General features: G+C 41.2%; 1 protein-coding gene and 2 long non-coding RNA genes across 3 annotated transcripts; all 3 read right to left on the reverse strand.

Annotated features, from left to right (window-relative positions):
* Positions 1 to 19002: 19002 nt before the first annotated feature.
* On the reverse strand, positions 19003 to 20445 carry LOC149972058 (uncharacterized). The gene has a single exon (XM_090219301.1). It carries the CDS (start codon positions 20443 to 20445, stop codon positions 19006 to 19008), a length of 1440 nt encoding a protein of 479 aa, XP_090075427.1. The 3' UTR covers positions 19003 to 19005.
* A 175-nt stretch (positions 20446 to 20620) lies between these two features.
* LOC118944137 (uncharacterized) lies at positions 20621 to 23358 on the reverse strand. Its single transcript, XR_016491893.1, has 3 exons — positions 22582 to 23358; positions 22361 to 22442; positions 20621 to 22179 (listed from the first exon to the last, which is right to left on the reverse strand). It is a non-coding gene; the product is annotated as an uncharacterized LOC118944137 (long non-coding RNA).
* Positions 23359 to 24514: 1156 nt separating this feature from the next.
* LOC149972059 (uncharacterized) lies at positions 24515 to 25388 on the reverse strand. The gene is made up of 2 exons (XR_016491894.1): positions 25289 to 25388; positions 24515 to 25111 (listed from the first exon to the last, which is right to left on the reverse strand). It is a non-coding gene; the product is annotated as an uncharacterized LOC149972059 (long non-coding RNA).
* Positions 25389 to 27149: the final 1761 nt, after the last annotated feature.

Consider the following 27149-nt stretch of genomic DNA (forward strand, 5'->3'; position numbering starts at 1 on the left):
ATTGTGTTTGGAAAGGTACTGTTACTACAGGAGATGATGCTATCATAAAGCATTTGATGTAAGTATGTAGGACAATTACCCATAATGCTCACTGACTGAACATTCAAAATTACCATGGCAATTATTGACGCATTCACATGCTTTCGGAAACTTGGAACCTCAGAGTTAAAATTAATGTAAGTTATTAGCGTAGGATTTCCTACTGGTTGATTCTGATACTTCACAAGTGGGAAACCTGAAATCCTCATTACATAACGAGTTAGCGAGTCAGAGAGTCAGAAATGTCAGAATTTTCTAGTTCCGACTTGAAGGGCCTTCTATGATGTAGGGCAGGTCAGTAACCAAATGATTTTACTGTCCCCAGTCGCACACAGACTTTTATGGTCACACAAGTTGCCACTCATTCAAAATGAGTAGCCTAACAATTATTTACGTGGCCCCAGGTACATTTGCAACCAAATTATTTTTGTGTGAGAAATCAATAATAGTTGCACACATAGGGTAACAGTGAGCAATGAGCAAGATAAGCATAGACGGGAAGTTGACAATAGCTTATTATTAGTGTAAATAAATTGTATTTCTATGGTTGCAGTCCTCAAAGATTGAATTGCATTGAATTGAATTAATCAGATCCAATGATTTACCGCCCGTAGGGTGGGGTACCGCTAGTCATCATTATTATAATCACCATCTCAATCATTATCACCATACCATCATAGACTTATTCTTCTGTATCTGAGACTCATCTGACACTACCTTAGATATGGCAGTCTGCAACTCAATACACTGCCCCTGCATGGTGTTCAGCGTCCCCTGCATGTGGTTAATCGATTGCTTAACATCGTTCAGCAGGATCTGAATCTCAAGCCTGCAAGAAATCAAGTGGTTCAACATACTGAGATGACGAGAGGCTTCAGACCATGCCCATTGGACCATCTTTAGGATTCTTTCTCACTTAACACCAATCTTATTAGGAATGTAACTTTGTGCAGAAGACGTTACTATAGTGTTATTTAGAAGAAAAAAAGTGTACTTTGTCAGGTGCCAAAAGGGTGACATGTCTCCCTGTTCCAGTGAGCTCTGCTGGCAGGTCTTGCTCACTGTTGGGAGGAACGGGAGCCAAATTAGAGGAAAAATATCTATGGTTGTTCAGCAATGAAACATTCATGGCATAATGGGGATTGTTCTTCCCTGTGAAAATAATAAAAACAGCTGGGGTTTACTTTCTCACTTTTAGATAATGTAATACAATCTTTAAACCCATCAGAAGTGTAGTGCTTACCTCCATGAAAATGTTGGTCCCTGTTATTTTGGGCGGCATTGTCCCAATGTTGACCACTAGTTCCAACTTGTGATGAGAAGGTCTTGATGAAACGATCAAGTCAACATTTTGTTAGACATTTCAGAGATAGCATTAACAGTTGTACATGAGACAGTGCTTCCAGATATTGAGGTATCTTCATTCTGAGGTATGTAAAAAAAATCTGGTGTGTGAGTACTCACATGAAAGGTATCCATGATTCTTGGTCAGAAGCTGGAATTATTGCTACACAGCTTTCAGGCGACTTTATGTCTTGGGCCTGGATGAATCATTGAAATACAAGTAATAATGTGAATTTGTGATGCATAATTGCCATTGTACTTTGGAATATTCCATCAAAGTAATTTTTTTGACAGTCAAAACAACTAACTCTTACGATTAATCACTTGACTTGAGTAATTTGAGTTAACGGAAATAGCTACTTTATATTCTGACCTAGACACTGACTTGTGCAATGCCTAATGCATAAACTATGCGTGTTATTGGCTCATCATAGTATATAGCCGAGGGTCCCATAGTCCAAAAACAGCATTGGCCATTGGACTGCTCAGTCAAAACAACAAATTTACGATTAATCACTTGACTGGAGTAACTTGAGTTCGGGAAACTAAAACATTAAAAGTAGGCTATAGTTTGACGCATATTCTTACCTTGGACAAGCTATCCAAAAGGCCTAACCAGTCTTGCTTGAAGATACCGTTAGGCAGATAAAAGCGCGGTACGGTTTGAGACACGGTATTGTGAATCTGTCACACTGATATAAAAGCACGTTTTCATTTATGATTTACACTGTAGAATGACCTGCAAGCCAATCAGAATCGAGTTTTAAACTACACCGTGGGTTCCATGGAACGTCACAAACATAATTGTCCACTTGCGTCACAGATTAAAGTCATTGAACATGGGTTTAATAGCTATATTGGCTATATGTACAGTAAATGCACATCGTATTGAATTGAGATTACACCGACTGCACCACTGAAACTATTTAGCCTAATCCTTTGAGGATCATATGTCAAATGTCAGAATCATGGCACATGAAAACATAATGAAATTGACTGCAGATTATACAATTCACTGTGACACAATATCCATGTAATTTCAATTAAATTACGTTGAACCAACGTGGAATAAACATTGAATTGATTTATGTGCCCATTGGGAAGTGATCAAATCGAAATGATTGAATACATACAGTATTACAAAGAAAGAGATACAAAAATAGCATCGAAAGGCTCGAAAAAGTCTAATTTCCCTGGGCCACCCAAAAGAAAAAATGTATGTACGCATTACTGTAAATCGTTTTGGATGAAAGCGTCTGCTTTCAAATCTCTGACTCTCACACATATTTACAATCTCGCGATGTTTATTTCTGGCGCTTTCACGTTGCGGGATTTCGTGAAGTAATTGATGCGCAGGAGAGCTTCATGAAATCAGCGACATTAACGGTTCCAAATCGAGCAAAAAGCTTCAAATTAAAAGTCCATCGTTCACAAATTGTGGCATATTTTCTCTTTCAAGATGCGTTCTGTTAAGTTTCTCTGATCTCTGAAAAGTAATTTAGGTTTTCAATATTCTTTATTAAATAATATCTGGAATAATAGTTTAATTTCCATTCCACTAGATGGCACTATCCCCTATGCTACTCCCTGTCAGGGGTCTGAGGATTCTGAAACAAAATAGTGTAGGCTCTTGAAACGCATCGGTGTGTTGGTAGATGTGCTGTACATTGTTATAAACACTTATTACACTGCTATAGACTTATTATCAATGTCACTCCCTGTTATGAACACATATTACATTATAAATGATGATCCTGTGTAGAGCATGCCGATCCCACCACCAGGGTTGTGGGTTCGATTCCCGGGGAAACCCATACGTAAAATGTATGTGCAAATGACTGTAAGTCGCTTTGAATGAAAGCATCTGCTAAATGTCATATATTATGATTACATTGTTTAAACAACAGACCTACAATGTGAAAGTCTATTGCTTTTTCAAATGAATATTTGTGTTGGAACTTGACATCAGTTGGAAAGGCAGCACATGTATCTGTTGAATTACTACCTGATTCAAAAGTTGTGGACAGAAATGTGGGTATACTATAATACAAGTTAAAATAAAATAATGACAAGCACATCTTGTTCTTTTTGAATTCAGGTTTTATTAAGTCAGGGTAGCTTGGTGATCATGGCTACGTGTAACAGCATTGAGGTCCCCTCTGGAAACAGAACTGAATTGAGTATTACTAAACCAATATACCCTCAACTATACAGACACACAGCAATGTAGTGCTGCTGACCTGGGTTCCAGACCCACTAGGGGAGTCACCCTGCAGACCCACTAAGGGGCGGCACGTAGCCTCAAGTTTAGATCATTGGGCCAGTTACCGAAAGATTGCTGGCTCAAATACCGGAGCCGACAAAGTGAGAAAATAAGGCACTTGTGGGTGTCTCAGAGGGAGTTGGGATATGCAAAAAAACAACAATTGTGTGTAAGTTAAAATGCTCCATATTCTTGTCAATGCAGGTTCGTAGTGTTGTAATACTGTTGTAATACTGTAGCTACTATTTGACTGGAGTTGGGTCTTGATAGGACAGACTGAGTAAGGAGTAGTAAAGCCCCTGCCAACCAGGACCTCTCAACCCTCCTGTTCTAAATTCTCTGTGAACTTCCTGACCTTGAACAAGACCTCCATGTTGACTGTGGGTTGCGTGGTGGATAGTGAGCACAGCACGTCAGACTGGAGGGCAGAGGGACACACACAGAAGACAAACAAAATCATGAGCATGGTTCAGAAATTACACAAATGTGAGAGTCAGTTTGAAATGCCTGGATGTGTATGTTGAAACAGCATGTTCCAGTATGTTTGTGAGCAGTGAATGTGAGTGGGTCTGTGCTGTGAATGTGTGTTTCTCACCATGCAGATGATGGGCTCCAGCAGCTTGTCGCTAGGCACATCCATCCAGGTCAATTCAAATCAAATCAAATGTATTTATATAGCCCTTCGTACATCAGCTGATATCTCAAAGTGCTGTACAGAAACCCGGCCTAAAACCCCAAACAGCAAGCAATGCAGGTGTAGAAGCACGGTGGCTAGGAAAAACTCCCTAGAAAGGCCAAAACCTAGGAAGAAACCTAGAGAGGAACCAGGCTATGTGGGGTGGCCAGTCCTCTCCTGGCTGTGCCGGGTGGAGATTATAACAGAACATGGCCAAGATGTTCAAATGTTCATAAATGACCAGCATGGTCGAATAATAATAAGGCAGAACAGTTGAAACTGGAGCAGCAGCACAGTCAGGTGGACTGGGGACAGCAAGGAGTCATCATGTCAGGTAAGGTCCTCCGAGAGAGAGAAAGAAAGAGAGAAAGAGAGAATTAGAGAACGCACACTTAGATTCACACAGGACACCGAATAGGACAGGAGAAGTACTCCAGATATAACAAACTGACCCCAGCCCCCCGACACATAAACTACTGCAGCATAAATACTGGAGGCTGAGACAGGAGGGGTCAGGAGACACTGTGGCCCCATCCGAGGACACCCCGGACAGGGCCAAACAGGAAGGATATAACCCCACCCACTTTGCCAAAGCACAGCCCCCACACCACTAGAGGGATATCTTCAACCACCAACTTACCATCCTGAGACAAGGCTGAGTATAGCCCACAAAGACCTCCGCAAGGGCGGAAGGGCGGTTCGTTGATCCAGAGCCTTTCCGTTCACCCTCCCACTCCTGGGCCAAACTACACTCAATAATATGACCCACTGAAGAGATGAGTCTTCAGTAGAGACTTAAAGGTTGAGACCGAGTTTGCGTCTCTGACATGGGTAGGCAGACCGTTCCATAAAAATTGAGCTCTATAGGAGAAAGCCCTGCCTCCAGCTGTTTGCTTAGAATTTCTAGGGACAATTAGGAGGCCTGCGTCTTGTGACCGTAGCGTACGTGTAAGTATGTACGGCAGGACCAAATCAGAGAGATAGGTAGGAGCAAGCCCATGTAATGCTTTGTAGGTTAGCAGTAAAACCTTGAAATCAGCCCTTGCTTTGACAGGAAGCCAGTGTAGAGAGGCTAGCACTGGAGTAATATGATCAAATTTGTTGGTTCTAGTCAGGATTCAGCAGCCGTATTTAGCACTAACTGAAGTTTATTTAGTGCTTTATCCGGGTAGCCGGGAAGTAGAGCATTGCAGTAGTCTAACCTAGAAGTGACAAAAGCATGGATTAATTTTTCTGCATCATTTTTGGACAGAAAGTTTCTGATTTTTGCAATGTTACGTAGATGGAAAAAAGCTGTCCTTGAAATGGTCTTGATATGTTCTTCAAAAGAGAGATCAGGGTCCAGAGTAACGCAGAGGTCCTTCACAGTTTTATTTGAGACGACTGTACAACCATTAAGATTAATTGTCAGATTCAACAGAAGATCTCTTTGTTTCTTGGGCCCTAGAACAAGCATCTCTGTTTTGTCCGAGTTTAAAAGTAAAAAGTTTGCAGCCATCCACTTCCTTATGTCTGAAACACATTCTTCTAGCAAGGGCAATTTTGGGGCTTCACCATGTTTCATTGAAATGTACAGCTGTGTGTCATCCGCATAGCAGTGAAAGTTAACATTATGTTTTCGAATAACATCCCCAAGAGGTAAAATATATAGTAAATACAATAGTGGTCCTAAAACGGAACCTTGAGGAACACCGAAATTTACAGTTGATTTGTCAGAGGACAAACATTTCACAGAGACAAACTGATATCTTTCCGACAGATAAGATCTAAACCAGGCCAGAACTTGTACGTGTAGACCAATTTGGGTTTCCAATCTCTCCAAAATAATTTGGTGATCGATGGTATCAAAAGCAGCACTAAGGTCTAGGAGCACGAGGACAGACGCAGAGCCTCGGTCCGATGCCATTAAAATGTAATTTACCACCTTCACAAGTGCCGTCTCAGTGCTATGATGGGGTCTAAAACCAGACTGAAGCATTTCATATACATTGTTTGTCTTCAGGAAGGCAGTGAGTTGTTGCGCAACAGCCTTTTCTAAAATTTTTGAGAGGAATGGAAGATTCGATATAGGCCGATAGTTTTTTATATTTTCTGGGTCAAGGTTTGGCTTTTTCAAGAGAGGCTTTATTACTGCCACTTTTAGTGAGTTTGGTACACATCCGGTGGATAGAGAGTCGTTTATTATGTTCAACATAGGAGGGCCAAGCACAGGAAGCAGCTCTTTCAGTAGTTTAGTTGGAATAGGGTCCAGTATGCAGCTTGAAGGTTTAGAGGCCATGATTATTTTCATCATTGTGTCAAGAGATATAGTACTAAAACACTTGAGCGTCTCTCTTGATCCTAGATCCTAGGTCAATTCTATGGCTGCCGGGTCACCTGGCGAGCACGGGGTCAGAAGGTCATCCACCATCAACTGACTGGTGGCACAGGATGTCCCTCGCACCTAGAGTACCATCACAAACAACAAAATATCTTAACATCTCCTAAATTGTAGAGAAAGAGATACACCTTTAGTGTGCTGTACAAGAGTGGACTTCAATAGAGTTACCATACAGTATTAGTAGAAACGTTTTAAATAAATCACAAATGACTGAAATTACAGTATAGACAGAGATATAGTCCTATGTGTTCATCTTATTATATTTCTACAATGCCAAAACAGTGTGTGTTATTTGTAACGAAACTGTCCCTGTTTGTAAATAATTAACTCTGAGACGTCCGTAGGGATCTGAGCATGGTACTTTCAAGTTATGCCTACCTTTCCACCCCAGACCGAGTAGGCCTACTGACGTAGAAAAATGTAAGCTTCAACTGCTGGCGAATCTTCTTCCTTGGCTTAACCCAACGAGAGGTCACAAGTGTTTCCCTAAAAGCTGTCTGGGTTTAAATGTATTTTATTGTACAGAATGTGAATAGCTTAATCAATTGATAGTGTCAGATTTGATTATTTCCAATGCAAATGAAACAACAATATCCCCATATGCATCAGAGTCACGTCTTTCCCAGTTATTCCTATTTTACATCTTGTTTCTAGCATTAAGAATCGCGGACCAAAGTGTTATTATAGATAACTGTATATAATCACATCTGTTTCATTTTCCTCAAAATATTAAACTAATAGTGGGTAGGCCTGTACTTTTTGCCCTTTTCTTTAAGAAAAGGTAGGCCTATGGCATAGCCTCTCATACACACTAACTTCAAGTCTTAACAGACACAGAGGTGGGCTATTTAAAGAGTGCATGGCGGGTGGAGGAATTGACTAACATATCTATGGATATAGCAGCCTATAGCCTAATTTCATCAGTCAAACCGGTAGGCCTGCCTCTTATTTCTTAAATAGGAAGAAATAGGCTCCAACACATATCCCTAATTAAAATGAAGACGTTTAAAATGAATGATGTTTACTCCAATTTGCCTACTTTCAGCACCATGAGCTGTCCATTTCCAATTGTTTGTGCCATGGCTGCTGCTTCAAGTTTCAGCACCACAATGTAAGTTACTCGAATCTGACTTCTTGTGAGGTCAATAACTCTGATAAACCTTTTTTGATATCCTCAGAGGACCGTTATTAGCATGTTTTAACCACTCCTTCATTATTACTGAAACACGATTCAAAGTGGTAAATATAAAGATCCAGTCCATAAAAAAATTGGAGGCCCCTTAAACTTCAGTGTTGTGATGCAAAAATGCTAGCAAAATGTATAGCGCATAGAATTAAAAAGGTATTGTCGGACATTATTCATTCTAATCAGACAGGTTTTTTACATGGACAATATATTGGAGATCATATAAAGCAAGTACTGCAACCAATAGAACACTATGAAAAATCAGGGAAACCAGGCCTGCTATTCATAGCTGACTTTTAAAAGGCTTTTCATAAAGTACGACTGGAGTTTATATATTAATGCCTGGAACATTTCAATTTTGGACAATCTCTTATAAAATGGGTTAAAATCATTTATAGTAACCCTAGGTGTAAAATAGTTGTACGGATGTATGCTGAGAGTCTGGAAGCAAGTTCAGGGAATGAATACATTTAATTAATAAATAAATGAACAAAACAAGGAACACAAACAGCGCACTGACATGAAACAGCAACAATGACTAATGGGGGTAGAAACCAAAGGGAGGGACATATAAAGCGCAGGTAATCAAGGAGGTGATGGAGTCCAGGTGAGTGTCATAATGCGTGTAAGGCTGGTGACAGGTGTGCGCCATAACGAACAGCCTGGTGACCTAGAGGCCGGAGAGGGAGCACATGTGACAATAGTAAATAATGGCTACTTCTCATAAAAGAAGGTTGTCCACTATCGGCATATCTATTTATTATGGCCATCGAAAAGTTAGCTATTAAAATCCGATCCTACAATAATATCAAGGGATTAGAAATCCCACCACCTGCCAACCCCTCTTTACACTGCTGCTACTCTCTGTTCATCATATATGCATAGTCACTTTAACCATATTTACATGTACATTCTACCTCAATCAGCCTGACTAACCGGTGTCTGTATGTAGCCTCGCTAGTTTTATAGCCTCGCTACTGTATTTTTCACTGTCTTCTTACTGTTGTTTTTATTTCTTAACCTACCTATTGTTCACCTAATACCTTTTTTTTGCACTATTGGTTAGAGCCTGTAAGTAAGCATTTCACTGCGGTATTCGGCGCATGTGACAAATATACTTTGATTTGATTCATGCTGTTCTGTGCTGATGGCTGTTGGAGAGGGCAGCGGCAGCTGAGTGAGATGGGGCCTTTTATGGCCCTGCCTCTGGGAGCCTGTCTGCTTGTGACATGATGAGAGAGTGAGAGGGCCTTCCTGTAAGATATTTTGTGCTACAAACATACTTCTATTTGAAGAGGGTTTTTGACCATTCAGGGACCTACTATCAAACAGTCATGAAATCATCAAAAATGATTGTCTACACAAAATAATGTGAATGTGGTCACCCCAAATTTTTTTTGCCAAGTTATATGCATGAAAATAAAGATGCTTTAAAATATGTGACATTTTGGAGAGATCTTTGGACAGTATAGGGGCCTCCTAGGCCTTGTTATGGATACATGTCTATTTAGATAGGTTGGTATAAGATATCTGCTCCATTTTTGGGTCCCATGTTGACAAGATGTTGGGGAATCACTGGAGGGAAATATTGACCAACTGAGCATCTCAGTTTACATCTCAATAAACACAATAGGTGTTTTGTTACATTTCAGTATTCTGTGAAATATTTAAAGTGTCATATTGGGATGCAAACTCAAAAATGTAAACTCTATCTGACATGTTACTGTTTTCTTATTTTTAAGCCCCTGACCATGTGTGTGAGGTGTATACAGGATGTACATAAATGGGCATAAACACGTGGCACAGAAAATAAAATATTGACATTTAGGAATTGAAAATGCATCTAAATATATTTAGTTTGTTTCAAATATTTTTTATTAAACACACACAAGAATGGTGTATAGGTGGTATACAAGACAGGTATACAATTCTTATCTAAACATAAAAGAGCATACAGGAACAACAAGACCCAGAGTTCTGGGTGCAGAACAAATAATACAAAACACGACATACAAAACAAGGACACGTAGAAAGAAAGAGGGAAGATGTCCCCCCTACCCCCCCCCCCCCCTTATTCCCCCAAACCCCCCCCCCCCTCCCAACTTTGGGGGTTGGTTAATCCGTTTAGGGACTCAGATACTCCCAGGATTATCAGAAGCGGGTCTGGATCTATTGAAGTCTCCAAAACTTCAGAGAGGATCCCAAAAATTCCACTCCAATAACCATGCAAGCTAGAGCATAGGGCAAAGCAGTGGAGTAGTGTACCCTGCGTAGCCTGACCCCCCCCCCCAACTGCTCGGGTGGCAGGGCCAGCACATGCTGCCCAAAGGTAGATTAAAATATTACAATTGAGAGTGCGTTAATAAGTACAAATTCACAGCGCCGACTCGTCCAAGTAGGAGAGGAAAGGCTGCCAGATTTGATCAAATGTTGATAATTTATTGTTCAGAATATATCTAATTCTTTCTAAGTGTACAGTGTTTGCCAATTCACTGAGCCATAATTTGGTAGAGGGCGCTTCCCTCCTCTTCCAAAACAACAAGATTTGTTTTTTTGCCGAGATGAGACCGTACGAGATTAGTTGTTTTTGGGGGTTGGTTAATCCGTTTAGGGACTCAGATACTCCCAGGATTATCGGAAGCGGGTCTGGATCTATTGAAGTCTCCAAAACTTCAGAGAGGATCCCAAAAATTCCACTCCAATAACCATGCAAGCTAGAGCATAGGGCAAAGCAGTGGAGTAGTGTACCCTGCGTAGCCTGACATTTATCACATGTATGGGATGTGTCAGGAAATATCCTATGCAGTTTAATTTTGGAATAGTGTAATCTGTGTAAAACCTTGAATTGTATGAGACGATGTCTGGAATTAATGGAGCATGTGTGGATATACTCCAAGCTCTCTTCCCAGTCTGCCATCGAGATGTCAGTCCCTAGTTCTTCCTCCCATTTTGCCTTGATGGCATCAGTGGAAGGTGTGCTAACAGATTGAAAAGCATCATATAGACGCGATATCAGTTTATCGGAGGTGGGGCATATTTTTATGCATCCGTCAAACATGGAAGGTTTGGCATTCCCAAATGTTGGGAGGTGTTTCCTAACGTAGTCTCTAATTTGTAGGTATCTGAAAAAATTACTTCTGGGAAGGTTATAAGTTTCCCTCAGCAACTCAAAGGAAGCAAAGGTCCCTTCTATGTATAAATCCCCTATGGTACTTATCCCCAACTCTCCCCATCGCTCAAAGGTGTTATCAAGGTTAGAAGGGGCAAAGGAGGGATTCCTGGCGACAGGGAGCATGAATGACATTGGTCTAAGCTCAAAGTGGACTTTCATTTGCTTCCAGATTCGGACTGTGCTATGTATAATAGGATTGTTACAATAAAGTGACATCTCCAGATTGACAGGCGACAAAATCACAGCGCCTATAGAGAAGGGGTGACACTCCTCACGCTCCATACTAAGCCAGCTGGATGCCGGAAGTACGTCATCCAGCAGAAACGTAACAATGCGGAGGTTAGCGGCCCAGTAATAAAATATAAAATTTGGGAGAGACAATCCTCCTTCCATCTTGGATTTGCAGAGGTGTTTTTTACCTATTCTGTGTGTTTTATAATCCCAGATGAAAGGATTGATAATTGAGTCCAGTTGTTTATGAAAGGATTTAGGTATGAATACTGGGATGTTCTGATATAGGTAGAGCAGTTGTGGGAGGAAGACCATTTTAATGGCATTAATTCTTCCGAGGAGAGAAATTGGGAGAGTTCTCCAAAATAGTATGTTTGCTTTGAGTTTTTGTATCAGAGAGGGGAAATTATCTTTAAATAGTAAGGAGTATTGTTTGGTAACTACAATTCCTAGTAGGTACATTTTTCTGAAGATAACTTAAATGGGAGATGTTCTAGCCAGGAGGCATTTTGCGACCGTATGGGCATTAATTCACTCTTGTTCCAATTTATTCTGTATCCCGAGAAGGTACCAAACAAATTGATCACATCAAGAATAGCTGGGATACTAGCCTGGGGTTCTGTTACATAGAGGAGGATGTCATCTGTGTATAGGGAGATTTTATTTAGAGTATCTTTAGTATTATAGCCGTGTATTGCTGCATGAGATCTAATCGTCTGAGCGAGCGGTTCGATAATTAGGGCGAAGAGCATAGGCGACAGTGCACAACCCTGCCTTGTCCCCCTGTTGAGGTTAAATCGGGGCGACAATGATTGGTTAGTGAGTATTCTGGCACAGGGGTTCCTATATAAAAGCTGGATCCAATTTATGAACCTATCTCCAATATTACATTTCTGTAGGACCTTGAATAGATAGGGCCACTCAACTTGGTCAAAGGCCTTTTCGGCGTCAAGAGATATGACGGCAAGGTCCACGTTGGGTAACCTCTGAGAATACATAATATTGAAGAGGCGCCTGAGATTGAAGAATGAGTTTCTGTTAGGGATAAAGCCGGTCTGATCCGAATGGACCAATTTGCCAATTAAAGTGCTAAGCCTGTTAGCCAGAGTTTTTGCTAAAATCTTTTGGTCTGTATTAAGGAGAGATATTGGTCTGTATGACCCTACCTCTTCTGGATCTTTACCCTTCTTATGTATAACTGTAATGAACGCTTCGTCCAAAGTAGAAGGGAGAGCTCCATCCTCATTGGCCTGAACCAACATTTTGTGCAGATAGGGAGAGAGCATGTTGCTGAATGTTTTATAGAATTCACCAGGGTATCCATCTGGGCCCGGGGTCTTGCCACTCTTTAGAGATTTAATTGTTTCTCGAATTTCATCAAGAGATATTTCCTTATTCAGGAAGTTAGAATCGTCCTGGTTCAGGGCAGGGAGATTACAGTCCTCCAAAAATGTTTGCATAATTAAGGGGTTAGGATCCGCTTTAGATGTATATAGTCTCATAAAACTGCCGGAATCTGTCATTGATGTCTTTGGGGGAAGAGAGTAATTCCCCAGATGCAGATTTAACCCTGTGAATCATTCGGTCACTCACATTTTTTCGAAGTTGTCTGGCAAGTAATTTGTGTGGTTTGTCACCAAACTCAAAATATTTTTGCTTGGCATAGAGAAAAGATTTAGCAATTTTAGCTGAGAGAATCTGATTATATTCAAATTTTAAAGAGGTAATTTTTTTATGTTTCTCCATAGATGGGTGGCTAGCATTCTCCCTATCCAGTAAGTGAATTTGTCCCTCCAGTTCTTCCAGTTTTCCTCTGTTTTGCCTACTCCTGGCAGCCTGAAAGGAGATGATACAGCCTCTCAGATAAGCCTTCAGTGTTTTCCACAATAATGCTGGGGAGGTCTCTGTGTTGTCATTGGTATCAAAGAAATATGTAATTTGGTCTTTAAGATATTCACAGAATGTTGGTTCTGTGAGGAGCTGAGGATTCAACCTCCAGACCCTCTCGTTTGGTACAATGTCACCCAATCTCAGGGAGAAGGTGAGTGGACTGTGGTCCGAGATTATAATATCATGATACCTCACATTACAGGTATAGGGGAGTAGTCTAGCATCCAACAAAAAGTAGTCAATTCGAGTGTAAACCTTGTGAACATGAGAGTAAAAGGAGTATTCCCTACCCGTAGGGTTATTGATCCTCCATATATCAAATACGTTTGAATTTTTTATGTAGGTATTCAAGAATTTGCTTGAATAGGAGGTAGGGGTTCGCCGGGTAGAGGATCTATCCAAATATTGGTCTAGCACACAGTTAAGGTCCCCTCCAATGACCAGGTTAGTATGGGAGATATCTGGAATCAGGGCGAGGACTCTTTTGAAAAAAGAGGGGTTGTCAATGTTTGGTCCATAGATATTTAGTAGAGTTACTGAGGTAGAGTGGATTTCTCCTATTGCGATCACATACCGACCCTCTTTATCCGCAATAGTGGTTTTATGTAGAAAGGGAATTCCTTTCCGTACCAGAATCGCTGTGCCTCTCGTTTTGGCAGAGAAGTTAGAGTGATGCACTTGCCCCACCCACCTACACTTAAGTCTGCTATGAGAGTTATTCTTCAGATGGGTTTCTTGCAAAAATATAATATCAGACGAGAGTGCTTTCAAGTGGGCTAGGACCTTGCCCCTCTTAATTGGTTCGTTTAAACCCTTGACATTCCAGGAAGTGAATGTAAGCCCCGCCCTCCTCTCGTTTGTAGTTCCTATGGTGGCCTGCATACCATGTAACTTGATAAAAAGGTAAGAAAGCGCACCAAACCATCACGATCAGCATATGTAGCACCTACACCTGAGCAGTATCCAACCCACCCCTCCCCCCCTGCAAGCACCTTTACTTCCCACCCTGTTCCCCTAATTTCCCCAACACTTACCCCCCCCCCCCCATCAACCCACATTTAACAGGCATGTACAAACAGGAGAAAGAAAAAGGATAAATAAAAATAATAAACACATTGTCTGGCCGATGCCAAAAAAGCACGGCGCGACCTCGAACAAGAGGTAAAACAAAAATAAAATCCCAACTATACGTTCACCTCTCACTATCCTAGAACTTCTACTAACATATGAACTGAGGAGGCTCCCGCGAGTTAAGTGTTCAGTTAACATCTAATAAACCTAAACAGAATAAGTTGCAACTTAAACATATTGCGCATTTAAGCGTCATCCTGGGTCAATCCCAGAGATAAGCAAGATATAGCCTCAAGATGATATTGGTAAGCACTGCCGGTCAAAAAATAAACCACCCGCAACCGACATAGTCAGCCGTACCTTTACATACTGTGGGTCAGGAGATCGGAACAAGGATTTGTTAAATTAAACGTTCCCCCCATAAACAAAACATGTTTAAATAAAAATATATACATTATATATATACACACATACATACACACACAAATATACATATATATATATATATACATACATATACATACATATACATACATATACACACATACATACACACACACATACACATATATATATACATATACATACATACATACACATACATACATACATGTAGATACACATATGTATTTATACATATATATACATACACACACACACACACACAGACATACATATACACACATACATATACACACATACATAAACACATACATATACATACACACATACATACACACACATACATACATACATATAGATACACATACGTGTATATATACATATATATACATACACACACACACACACACACACACACACACACACACACACACACACATACATACATATACATGTATGTATACATACCCACGCAAAAAAAATCATATATAAAAATATATATTTAAAGAATATGTATGTATACATCCATATGCACATATACACATACAAACATTCATACCCCAGAATAACAGTCTACACTGATTTAAAATATACACATACATAATACTAAAATGCTAAGAGAAAATAGTAATAAAGTACAAATAGTAATTATATGTACGCACACCTACACAGACATAAGCACTACAGAGGGCTGGTGGGACTCTAGTCGGGAGAGAGGCCCACGGCCAGACAAAGGCAGAACGGCACAAAACATCAACCTGCTAACCAGGTGTCTGCCCCCTCCCAACCATCACCCCCAGTCCCCTGCAAGCAATAAATAAATGGTATGGTAGTAAGAATAATGTAAGGATTGTAAAATAAATAACGAAACAAAACAAAAGTGGGGGAATATAAGTATATCCGTCCGAAGGTGTCAGTGATCAAACCTGGAAGTAAAAAATATGCATCGCTCTGAGCACAGCCGGGATGAAAGTGAATGTAACGTTCATTGAGAGCTCTGACCGCCATCCATTGGTCTGCTCAGCGTCTTACATGTTCGGTAGCCCTTGTTGAGCCCGTTTAATACGTTTTCACCCAATATGGTATAGTATGGATTCGAGTCCATGAGCAGACCCTAACACGCAATAACAAGGCACTCTAACCTGTACGGGGGATTGGTGTATATCCCCGGATAAACTTCTCTGCGTCCAAAACCGAGGAGAGCCAAATCTTCTCACCGGAAGGCGGGGTAATTCTTAGTCTTGCAGGGAAGAGTAAGGCTGGGCGAAGATGGAGTTTGTAGAGTTTGGTCATGACATCTCTGTAGTCGGCGCGATGCTTTGCCACATCGGGCGCATAATCCTCATAGACACGGAATGGATGCCCTTTATGTGACAGGTTGCCCCTCATTCGAGCTTCACGCAGGATAAGATCCTTGGTCTTGAAACTGTGACAACAGATGATTTTACTGGGCGAGGACGTTTGCCCGGTCCAGGCACTGGGACAAGGGAGCGATGTGCGCGGTCCAGCTGGGGATCCGAATCCAAAACATCCGATCCCATTGCATCCTTCAATAGCTTGGCGAAGAAGTCGGTGGGGCGAGAGCCCGCCTCTACCCCCTCTGCCAGACCAACAACGCGAAGGTTATTACGTCTGGATCGGCCCTCCAGGTCCACCACTTTCACAGAAAGCGTCTGCACAGTATCCTGCAATGACGTACATAGCTTCTCTAACTCGTCGATCCTACCAGCGTTGAATTCAGAAGCTTTCTCAAGGTCCACAATACTCTGGCCATGCGAAGCGACCGTTCGAATGATGCTCTCGATTTTGGTGTCCAGTTCAGCAATAGTGGCCTTAAGATCCTCAGCTATAGCAACACGTAGCTCCCCCAAAGCCCGGGTAAGTTCTGTAAGTGTCACGTTGTTGCATGTGCCTCCCGCCATGTCTGTCTCGTTGTTTAGTGGGGAGTAGGCCTCCGCTGTGGATTTATTGTCCTTTGGTCGCTTATTACTCGGCATTTTCATATAGAAAGTTACAATCTTGTATTAGAAAGAAACGTTTGTTGTAAAAAGTGCCATAAAGTAGGTTAAATTAGATTATTTCGCAAAAAAGTTGCAGGAGCCTCTCACGCACAACCCTTCACTCGCCCCCCCGTTGTGTCTTTTTTTAACCTTTATTAACAAGGCAAGGTTAATTAAGAACAAATTCTTATTTTCAATGATGGCCTAGGAACAGTGCAGAACTGAAAGCAGAACGACAGATTTGTACCTTGTCAACTCGGGGGTTTGAACTTGCAACCTTCAGGTTACTAGTCCAACCACTAGGCTACCCTGCCGCCGTCTATGAAATACATAAATAAAATGTTTTTGTTTTGTTTAAATATGTGTATAAAATATACTTTCCTGTACAGTAAGTAAATGTAAGAAATCCAGAAAGCATGAAAAAATGTTTTTGTAATGTCTAAAATAAAATATAATAATATAATATTGTCTGTACAGTAAGTAACGTAAATGCAGAAGCAATAAGAATTGTAAATGATGATAGAACACATCAAATTCATGTGAACATGAGGACACAAAGGAGATATTTAATTAAAAGATCATATTTTAATACATTTTTAATGCTGAAAAAATCTATGTATGGCAAATCCAATTTGGGAAAATGGCCTGTTGGACAAAAATGAAAAATAGTTAACATCCTTGCTACTTCAGCCATTTGCTATGTTAAAGTCAAATCACAGTTAATGATGAATGGATACAATTTGGAAGGATTTTCCAGAGTCATACCTCAGTAGTGTAGAGTGTCAGGTGGCACAACCATTGGTGCCATGAGGTCAAAGTGTGAAGGAGGGAGCAAGCCAGAGAGCTGTCTAGGAAGCAGTCCAGCCCCATGGCTTGGAGGCTTTGAGTTGGTCCCATCATTGTAATGCATTGTGGGGTATCTGCTGCCCCATAGACCTGCTGGCAGTGGGAAAGGTGTTAGCGAGGAGACCACCAGGGACATCTATGATTGGCTGACACAGTCTTGGTTAGACCACATGTATTCTAAAGCAATATTCACCTGCTTTCATAGAGTAGGGATTCACTCCTTTGGGGACACTGCCAGTGTTCCCCTGATATCCATGTGTCCCCATCGGTGGAGGTGGTGGTACACACTTGTTCTGTAAAACACATCAACACATTTTCCAAATTGTTGGTAATATCAGCACAGTTGAAATACAATGGTTGTTCACTGTTTTTAATTTAATTGAATTTAAGTGTGTACTTCAGCCTTGGGCTCAGTTTTGTTAACCCATCTGTGCAGAGTTGGATCCCAGACAATCTGAGGAAGAAGAGATTAGCAATGTGAAGCAAGCCACAATTTATTTTATTTTTTAAATCCACTCAATTGTCTCTACATAGAATATAGTGTTAATAACCAGTTCCTTACAGATCTGTCTTTGTCCTCAGGTAGATGAACCTCCTTCTTATTAGCTCTTCCACTCCCAAAGACCCAGCTCAGCCAGCCTCCACTGTTATTGTGAACAGCAGGGGTCTCGGGCTCAGCCACCGGCCGGGTGCCAGTCTGGAACTGAGGGTTGGCATCGGAGTGTTCCGGCTTGGTGATGGACATCATAGCAGGATGCTCCACATATCTAAGTCGGACATCTGTAATAAGTGGGAGAAGTCAGGCCACTCTGCTCATGTCACCATACAGAACAATTACTGGCTGACAGGTAGGAACGTCTTGCTCTGATACTCTGTTTACAACCCAATCTTAACCTACACGCAGTCACAGGGATTACTGGGAGGTTACTCCAGGACTCTGCCACCGCATTGTTTTGGTTGCAAAATGAACAATTCCCTGCATATTATGTGAGGGCTTACAAATGTGACCAATCACCAAACTATTTCTGCATAAAATAGTCACATCACAATATTATCGCATAGAACTGACAATTACCACAGTACAAAAAGAGTGCTCGCAATTTCAACCAATCACCGCACATTTACTGCATAATATGGTTCAATCAAGCGACACATCAACACAGTTTTTTCCCTTGTCAGTGCATTTTTGCAACAAATTGGACAAAACAATTGCATATTGCAATGCAAAATGTCATAATTGTCGCTGCAAAATCTAGCATATTTATCCGCAAATATGAAAAAAATCCATGTGAAATCCTGGAGAGATTCACTGGAGTATGAAAATGTATAGACTCACTACTGTCAGTCGCTCTGGATAACAGTGTCTGCTAAATGACTCAAATGTAAAAGTACAATGGAGCTAAACATTTTTATGTAGAAAATGCATGAAAGTATTACAGCTATACACTCACATGAGCCATACATTTGATCTATCACAACTTATTCTCGCAATAGTAATTTCTTTACTAATTAGGTAAGGTTAAGTGACCTCTTCTCTTGGAATAGAAATCCACAGGTGGAGTACACGCTCCACCATCCCATTTCCGCAGTGGTGCCAACATGGGGATGATGGAAGGTGGTTGTGGATGAATGTTTTCATTCTTCACAGGGACACTGGCTGTGAGGAGGATCTCCTCCCTCTCTTCAGGGATGAGGCCTGATGCTCGGAAGATCCCCTCCCTCTGTGCAGGGACACTGGCTGTTTGGAGGATACCTTCCCTCTGTGATGGGATGAGGCCTGATGCTCGGAGGATCTCCTCTCTCTGTGTAGGGACACTGGCTGTTTGGAGGATACCCTCCCTCTGTGATGGGATGAGGCCTGATGCTCGGAGGATCTCCTCTCTCTGTGCAGGGACACTGGCTGTTTGGAGGATACCCTCCCTTGGTGGCGGGATGAGGCCTGATGCTCGGAGGATCTCCAACCTCTCAGCAGGGACACTAGCCTTTGGGACGATCCCCTCCCTGTGCGCAGGGACGCTGACCATTGGGACGATTCCCTTCCTCTGCGCAGTGACACTGGCCATCAGGTGGATCAACTCCTTTTGTGCAGGAATGAGGCCTGATGCTCTGAGGATCTTCTTCTTCGGCACAGTGATAGAAGCTGCTGGAAGAATCCCCTCCCTCTGTTCAGTGATGCTGGCTGCTGAGAGAATCCCATCCCTCTGTGCTGGGACACTGGCTGTTCGGACATTCCCCTCCCTCTGTGGCGGGATGAGGCCTGATGCTCGGAGGATCTCCAACCTCTCAGCAGGGACACTAGCCTTTGGGACGATCCCCTCCCTGTGCGCAGGGACGCTGACCATTGGGACGATTCCTTTCCTCTGCGCAGTGACACTGGCCATCAGGTGGATCAACTCCTTTTGTGCAGAAATGAGGCCTGATGCTCGGAGGATCTTCTCCTTTCGCACAGTGACAGTAGCTGCAGTAGCTGCTGGAAGAATCACCTCCCTCTGTGCAGGGACACTGGCTGTGAGGCGGATGTCCTCCCTCTCTTCAGGGATGAGGCCTGATGCTCGGAAGATCTCCTCCCTCTGCACAGTGATGTTAGCTGCTGGGAGAATCCCCTCCCTCTGTGCAGGGACACTGGCTGTTTGGAGGATACCCTCCCTCTGTGACAGGATGAGGCCTGATGCTCGGAGCATTTCCTCCCTCTGTGACGGGATGAGGCCTGATGCTCGGAGGATCTCCTCCCTCTGCACAGTGATGTTAGCTGCTGGAAGAATCCCCTCCCTCTGTGCAGGAACACTGGCTGTTTGGAGGATACCCTCCCTCTGTGACAGGATGAGGCCTGATGCTCGGAGCATTTCCTCCCTCTGTGACGGGATGAGGCCTGATGCTCGGAGGATCTCCTCCCTCTGCACAGCAACTTCGGCTGCTGTGATGATCTGCAGGTATAAATAGAGCATAAATTAATTCCCTATGAAATCAACCACTTAGAATCTATAACATCATTACACTGAGTGTATTAAACATTAAGAACACCTTCTCTTTCAGTGACATAGACAAATCAGGTGAAAGCTATAATCCCTTATTGATGTGAATTGTTAAATCTTCTTCTCAGTGTAGATGAAGGGGGGGGGGGGGGGCAGGTTAAAGAATGATTTTTAGACAATTGAGACATGGATTGTGTATGTGTGTCATTCAGAGGGTGAATGGGCAAGACCAAAGATTTAAGTCCCTTTGAACAGAGTATGGTAGTATGTGCCAGGTGCACCGGTTTGGGTCAAGAACTGCAATGCTGTTGGGTTTTTCAGCTCAACAGTTTTCCCTGAGTATCAACAATGGTCCACCACCAAAGGGGGGAAACTCAATAGGAAGGTGTTGTTAATGTTTTGTTCACTCAGTGTAGATCAATCCCTAGCATATACTTCCATTTGCATGTGTACTGATACTGTAAATACACAAATTATATTAATGTTATCTACAATATATTATAATACCGTAAGTCTCCCTGCTGCAGGGGCATTTCCTCCTACAATTTTGAGCTGATTTTCTTCACTTTAGCAATATTTTGTATCTTTGTTAATTTTAATTGTAATTGTGTTTGGAAAGGTACTGTTACTACAGGAGATGATGCTATCATAAAGCATTTGATGTAAGTATGTAGGACAATTACCCATAATGCTCACTGACTGAACATTCAAAATTACCATGGCAATTATTGACGCATTCACATGCTTTCGGAAACTTGGAACCTCAGAGTTAAAATGAATGTAAGTTATTAGCGTAGAGCTTGCTACTGGTTGATTCTGATACTTCACAAGTGGGAAACCTGAAATCCTCATTCCATAACGAGTTAGTGAGTCAGAGAGTCAGAAATGTCCGAATTTTCTAGTTCCGACTTGAAGGGCCTTCTATGATGTAGGGCAGGTCAGTAACCAAATTATTTTACTGTCCCCAGTCGCACACAGACTTTTATGGTCACACAAGTTGCCACTCATTCAAAATGAGTAGCCTAACAATTATTTACGTGGCCCCAGGTACATTTGCAACCAAATTATTTTTGTGTGAGAAATCAATAATAGTTGCACACGTAGGGTAACAGTGAGCAATGAGCAAGATAAGCATAGATGGGAAGTTGACAATAGCTTATTATTAGTGTAAATAAACTGTATTTCTATGGTTGCAGTCCTCAAAGATTGAATTGCATTGAATTGAATTAATCAGATCCAATGATTTACCGCCCGTAGGGTGGGGTACCGCTAGTCATCATTATTATAATCACCATCTCAATCATTATCACCATACCATCATAGACTTATTCTTCTGTATCTGAGACTCATCTGACACTACCTTAGATATGGCAGTCTGCAACTCAATACACTGCCCCTGCATGGTGTTCAGCGTCCCCTGCATGTGGTTAATCGACTGCTTAACATCGTTCAGCAGGATCTGAATCTCAAGCCTGCAGAAAATCAGGTGGTTCAACATACTGAGATGACGAGAGGCTTCAGACCATGCCCATTGGACCATCTTTAGGATTCTTTCTCACTTAACACCAATCGTATTAGGAATGTAACTTTGTGCAGAAGATGTTACTATAGTGTTATTTAGAAGAAAAAAAGTGTACTTTGTCAGGTGCCAAAAGGGTGACGGCATGTCTCCCTGCTCCAGTGAGCTCTGCTGACAGGTCTTGCTCACTGTTGGAGGAACGGGAGCCAAATTAGGGGACAAATATCGATGGTTGTTCAACAATGAAACATTCATGGCATAATGGGGATTGTTCTTCCCTGTGAAAAGAATAAAAACAGCTGGGATTTACTTTCTCACTTTTAGATAATGTAATACAATCTTTAAACCCATCAGAAGTGTAGTGCTTACCTCCATGAAAATGTTGGTCCCTGTTATTTTGGGCGGCATTGTCCCAATGTTGACCACTAGTTCCAACTTGTGATGAGAAGGTCTTGATGAAACGATCAAGTCAACATTTTGTTAGACATTTCAGAGATAGCATTAACAGTTGTACATGAGACAGTGCTTCCAGATATTGAGGTATCTTCCTTCTGAGGTATGTAAAAAAAATCTGGTGTGTGAGTACTCACATGAAAGGTATCCATGATTCTTGGTCAGAAGCTGGAATTATTGCTACACAGCTTTCAGGCGACTTTATGTCTTGGGCCTGGATGAATCATTGAAATACAAGTAATAATGTGAATTTGTGATGCATAATTGCCATTGTAATTTGGAATATTCCATCAAAGTTATTTTTTTGACAGTCAAAACAACTAACTCTTACGATTAATCACTTGACTTGAGTAATTTGAGTTAACGGAAATAGCTACTTTATATTCTGACCTAGACACTGACTTGTGCAATGCCTAATGCATAAACTATGCGTGTTATTGGCTCATCATAGTATATAGCCGAGGGTCTCATAGTCCAAAAACAGCATTGGCCATTGGACTGCTCAGTCAAAACAACAAATTTACGATGAATCACTTGACTGGAGTAACTTGAGTTCGGGAAACTAAAACATTAAAAGTAGGCTATAGCTTGACGCATATTCTTACCTTGGACAAGCTATCCAAAAGGCCTAACCAGTCTTGCTTGAAGATACCGTTAGGCAGATAAAAGCGCGGTACGGTTTGAGACACGGTATTGTGAATCTGTCACACTGATATAAAAGCACGTTTTCATTTATGATTTACACTGTAGAATGACCTGCAAGCCAATCAGAATCGAGTTTTAAACTACACCGTGGGTTCCATGGAACGTCACAAACATAATTGTCCACTTGCGTCACAGATTAAAGTCACTGAACATGGGTTTAATAGCTATATTGGCTTTATGTACAGTAAATGCACATCGTATTGAATTGAGATTACACCAACTGCACCACTGAAACTATTTAGCCTAATCCTTTGAGGATCATATGTCAAATGTCAGAATCATGGCACATGAAAACATAATGAAATTGACTGCAGATTATACAATTCACTGTGACACAATATCCATGTAATTTCAATTAAATTACGTTGAACCAACGTGGAATAAACATTGAATTGATTTATGTGCCCATTGGGAAGTGATCAAATCGAAATGATTGAATACATACAGTATTACAAAGAAAGAGATACGAAAATAGCTTCGAAAGGCTCGAAAAAGTCTAATTTCCCTGGGCCACCCAAAAGAAAAATGTATGTACGCATTACTGTAAATCGTTTTGGATGAAAGCGTCTGCTTTCAAATCTGTGACTCTCACACATATTTACAATCTCGCGATCTTTTTTTCTGGCGCTTTCACGTTGCGGGATTTCGTGAAGTAATTGATGCGCAGGAGAGCTTCATGAAATCAGCGACATTAACGGTTCCAAATCGAGCAAAAAGCTTCAATTTAAAAGTCCATCGTTCACAAATTGTGGCATATTTTCTGTTTCAAGATGCGTTCTGTTAAGTTTCTCTGATCTCAGTAATTTAGGTTTTCAATATTCTTATATTCTTAATATTCTAATTTAGGTTTTCAATATTCTACTCCCTGTCAGGGGTCTGAGGATTCTGAAACAAAATAGTGTAGGCTCTTGAAACGCATCGGTGCGTTGGTAGATGTGCTGTACATTGTTATAAACACTTATTACACTGCTATAGACTTATTATCAATGTCACTCCCTGTTATAAACACATATTACAGTATAAATGATGATCCTGTGTAGAGCATGCCGATCCCACCACCAGGGTTGTGGGTTCGATTCCCGGGGAAACCCATACGTAAAATGTATGTGCAAATGACTGTAAGTCGCTTTGAATGAAAGCATCTGCTAAATGTAATATATTATGATTACATTGTTTAAACAACAGACCTGCAATGTGAAAGTATATTGCTTTTTCAAATGAATATTTGTGTTGGAACTTGACATCAGTTGGAAAGGCAGCACATGTATCTGTTGAATTACTACCTGATTCAAAAGTTGTGGACAGAAATGTGGGTATACTATAATACAAGTAAAAAATAAAATAATGACAAGCACATCTTGTTCCTTTTTGAATTCAGGTTTTATTAAGTCAGGGTAGCTTGGTGATCATGGCTACGTGTAACAGCATTGAGATCCCCTCTGGAAACAGAACTGAATTGAGTATTACTAAACCAATATACCCTCAACTATACAGACACACAGCAATGTAGTGCTGCTGACCTGGGTTCCAGACCCACTAGGGGAGTCACCCTGCAGACCCACTAAGGGGCGGCACGTAGCCTCAAGTTTAGATCATTGGGCCAGTTACCGAAAGATTGCTGGCTTAAATACCGGAGCCGACAAAGTGAGAAAATAAGGCACTTGTGGGTGTCTCAGAGGGAGTTGGGATATGCAAAAAAACAACAATTGTGTGTAAGTTAAAATGCTCCATCATTCTTGTCAATGCAGGTTCGTAGTGTTGTAATACTGTTGTAATACTGTAGCTACTATTTGACTGGAGTTGGGTCTTGATAGGACAGACTGAGTAAGGAGTAGTAAAGCCCCTGCCAACCAGGAGCTCTCAACCCTCCTGTTCTAAATCCTCTGTGAACTTCCTGACCTTGAACAAGACCTCCATGTTGACTGTGGGTTGCGTGGTGGATAGTGAGCACAGCACGTCAGACTGGAGGGCAGAGGGACACACACAGAAGACAAACAAAATCATGAGCATGGTTCAGAAATTACACAAATGTGAGAGTCAGTTTGAAATGCCTGGATGTGTATGTTGAAACAGCATGTTCCAGTATGTTTGTGAGCAGTGAATGTGAGTGGGTCTGTGCTTTGAATGTGTGTTTCTCACCATGCAGATGATGGGCTCCAGCAGCTTGTCGCTAGGCACATCCATCCAGGTCAATTCTATGGCAGCCGGGTCACCTGGCGAGCACGCGGTCAGAAGGTCATCCACCATCAACTGACTGGTGGCACAGGATGTCCCTCGCACCTAGAGTACCATCACAAACAACAACATATCTTAAAATCTCCTAAATTGTAGAGAAAGAGATACACCTTTAATGTGCTGTACAAGAGTGGACTTCAATAGTTACCATACAGTATTAGTAGAAACGTTTTAAATAAATCACAAATGACTGAAATGACAGTATAGACAGAGAGATAGTCCTATGTGTTCATCTTATTATATTTCTACAATGCCAAAACAGTGTGTGTTATTTGCAACGAAACTGTCCCTGTTTGTAAATAATTAACTCTGAGACGTCCGTAGGGATCTGAGCATGGTACTTTCAAGTTAGGCCTACCTTTCCACCCCAGACCGAGTAGGCCTACTGACGCAGAAAAATGTAAGCTTCAACTGCTGGCTAATCTTCTTCCTTGGCTTAACCCAACGAGAGGTCACAAGTGTTTCCCTAAAAGCTGTCTGGGTTTAAATGTATTTTATTGTACAGAATGTGAATAGCTTAATCAATTGATAGTGTCAGATTCGATTATATCCAAAGCAAATGAAACAACAATATCCCCATATGCATCAGAGTCACGTCTTTCCCTGTTATTCCTATTTTACATCTTGTTTCTAGCATTAAGAATCGCGGACCAAAGTGTTGTTATAGATAACTGTATATAATCACATCTGTTTCATTTTCCTCAAAATATTAAACTAATAGTGGGTAGGCCTGTACTTTTTGCCCTTTTCTTTAAGAAAAGGTAGGCCTATGGCATACCCTCTCATACACACTAACTTCAAGTCTTAACAGACACAGAGGTGGGCTATTTAAAGAGTGCATGACGGGTGGAGGAATTGACTAACATATCTATGGATATAGCAGCCTATAGCCTAATTTCATCAGTCAAACCGGTAGGCCTGCCTCTTATTTCTTAAACAGGAAGAAATAGGCTCCAACACATATCCCTAATTAAAATGAAGACGTTTAAAATGAATGATGTTTACTCCAATTTGCCTACTTTCAGCACCATGAGCTGTCCATTTCCGATTGTTTGTGCCGTGGCGGCAGCTTCAAGTTTCAGCACCACAATGTAAGTTACTTGAATCTGATTTCTTCTGAGGTCAATAACTCTGATAAACCTTTTTTGATATCCTCAGAGGACCGTTATTATCATGTTTTAACCACTCCTTCATTATTACTGAAACACGATTCAAAGTGGTAAATATAAAGATCCAGTCCATAAAAAAATTGGAGGCCCCTTACACTTCAGTGTTGTGATGCAAAAATGCTAGCAAAATGTATAGCGCATAGAATTAAAAAGGTATTGTTGGACATTATTCATTCTAATCAGACAGGTTTTTTACATGGACAATATATTGGAGATCATATACAGCAAGTACTGCAACCAATAGAACACTATGAAAAATCAGGGAAACCAGGCCTGCTATTCATAGCTGACTTTTAAAAGGCTTTTCATAAAGTACGACTGGAGTTTATATATTAATGCCTGGAACATTTCAATTTTGGACAATCTCTTATAAAATGGGTTAAAATCATGTATAGTAACCCTAGGTGAAAAATAGTTGTACGGATGTACGCTGAGAGTCGGGAAGCAAGTTCAGGGAATGAATACATTTAATTAATAAATAAATGAACAAAACAAGGAACACAAACAGCGCACTGACATGAAACAGCAACAATGACTAATGGGGGTAGAAACCAAAGGGAGGGACATATAAAGGGCAGGTAATCAAGGAGGTGATG

This window comes from Oncorhynchus mykiss, chromosome 25 (genome assembly GCF_057628025.1).
Source record: "Oncorhynchus mykiss isolate SJ-2025 chromosome 25, ASM5762802v1, whole genome shotgun sequence".
Classification (NCBI taxonomy): Eukaryota; Metazoa; Chordata; class Actinopteri; order Salmoniformes; family Salmonidae; genus Oncorhynchus; species Oncorhynchus mykiss.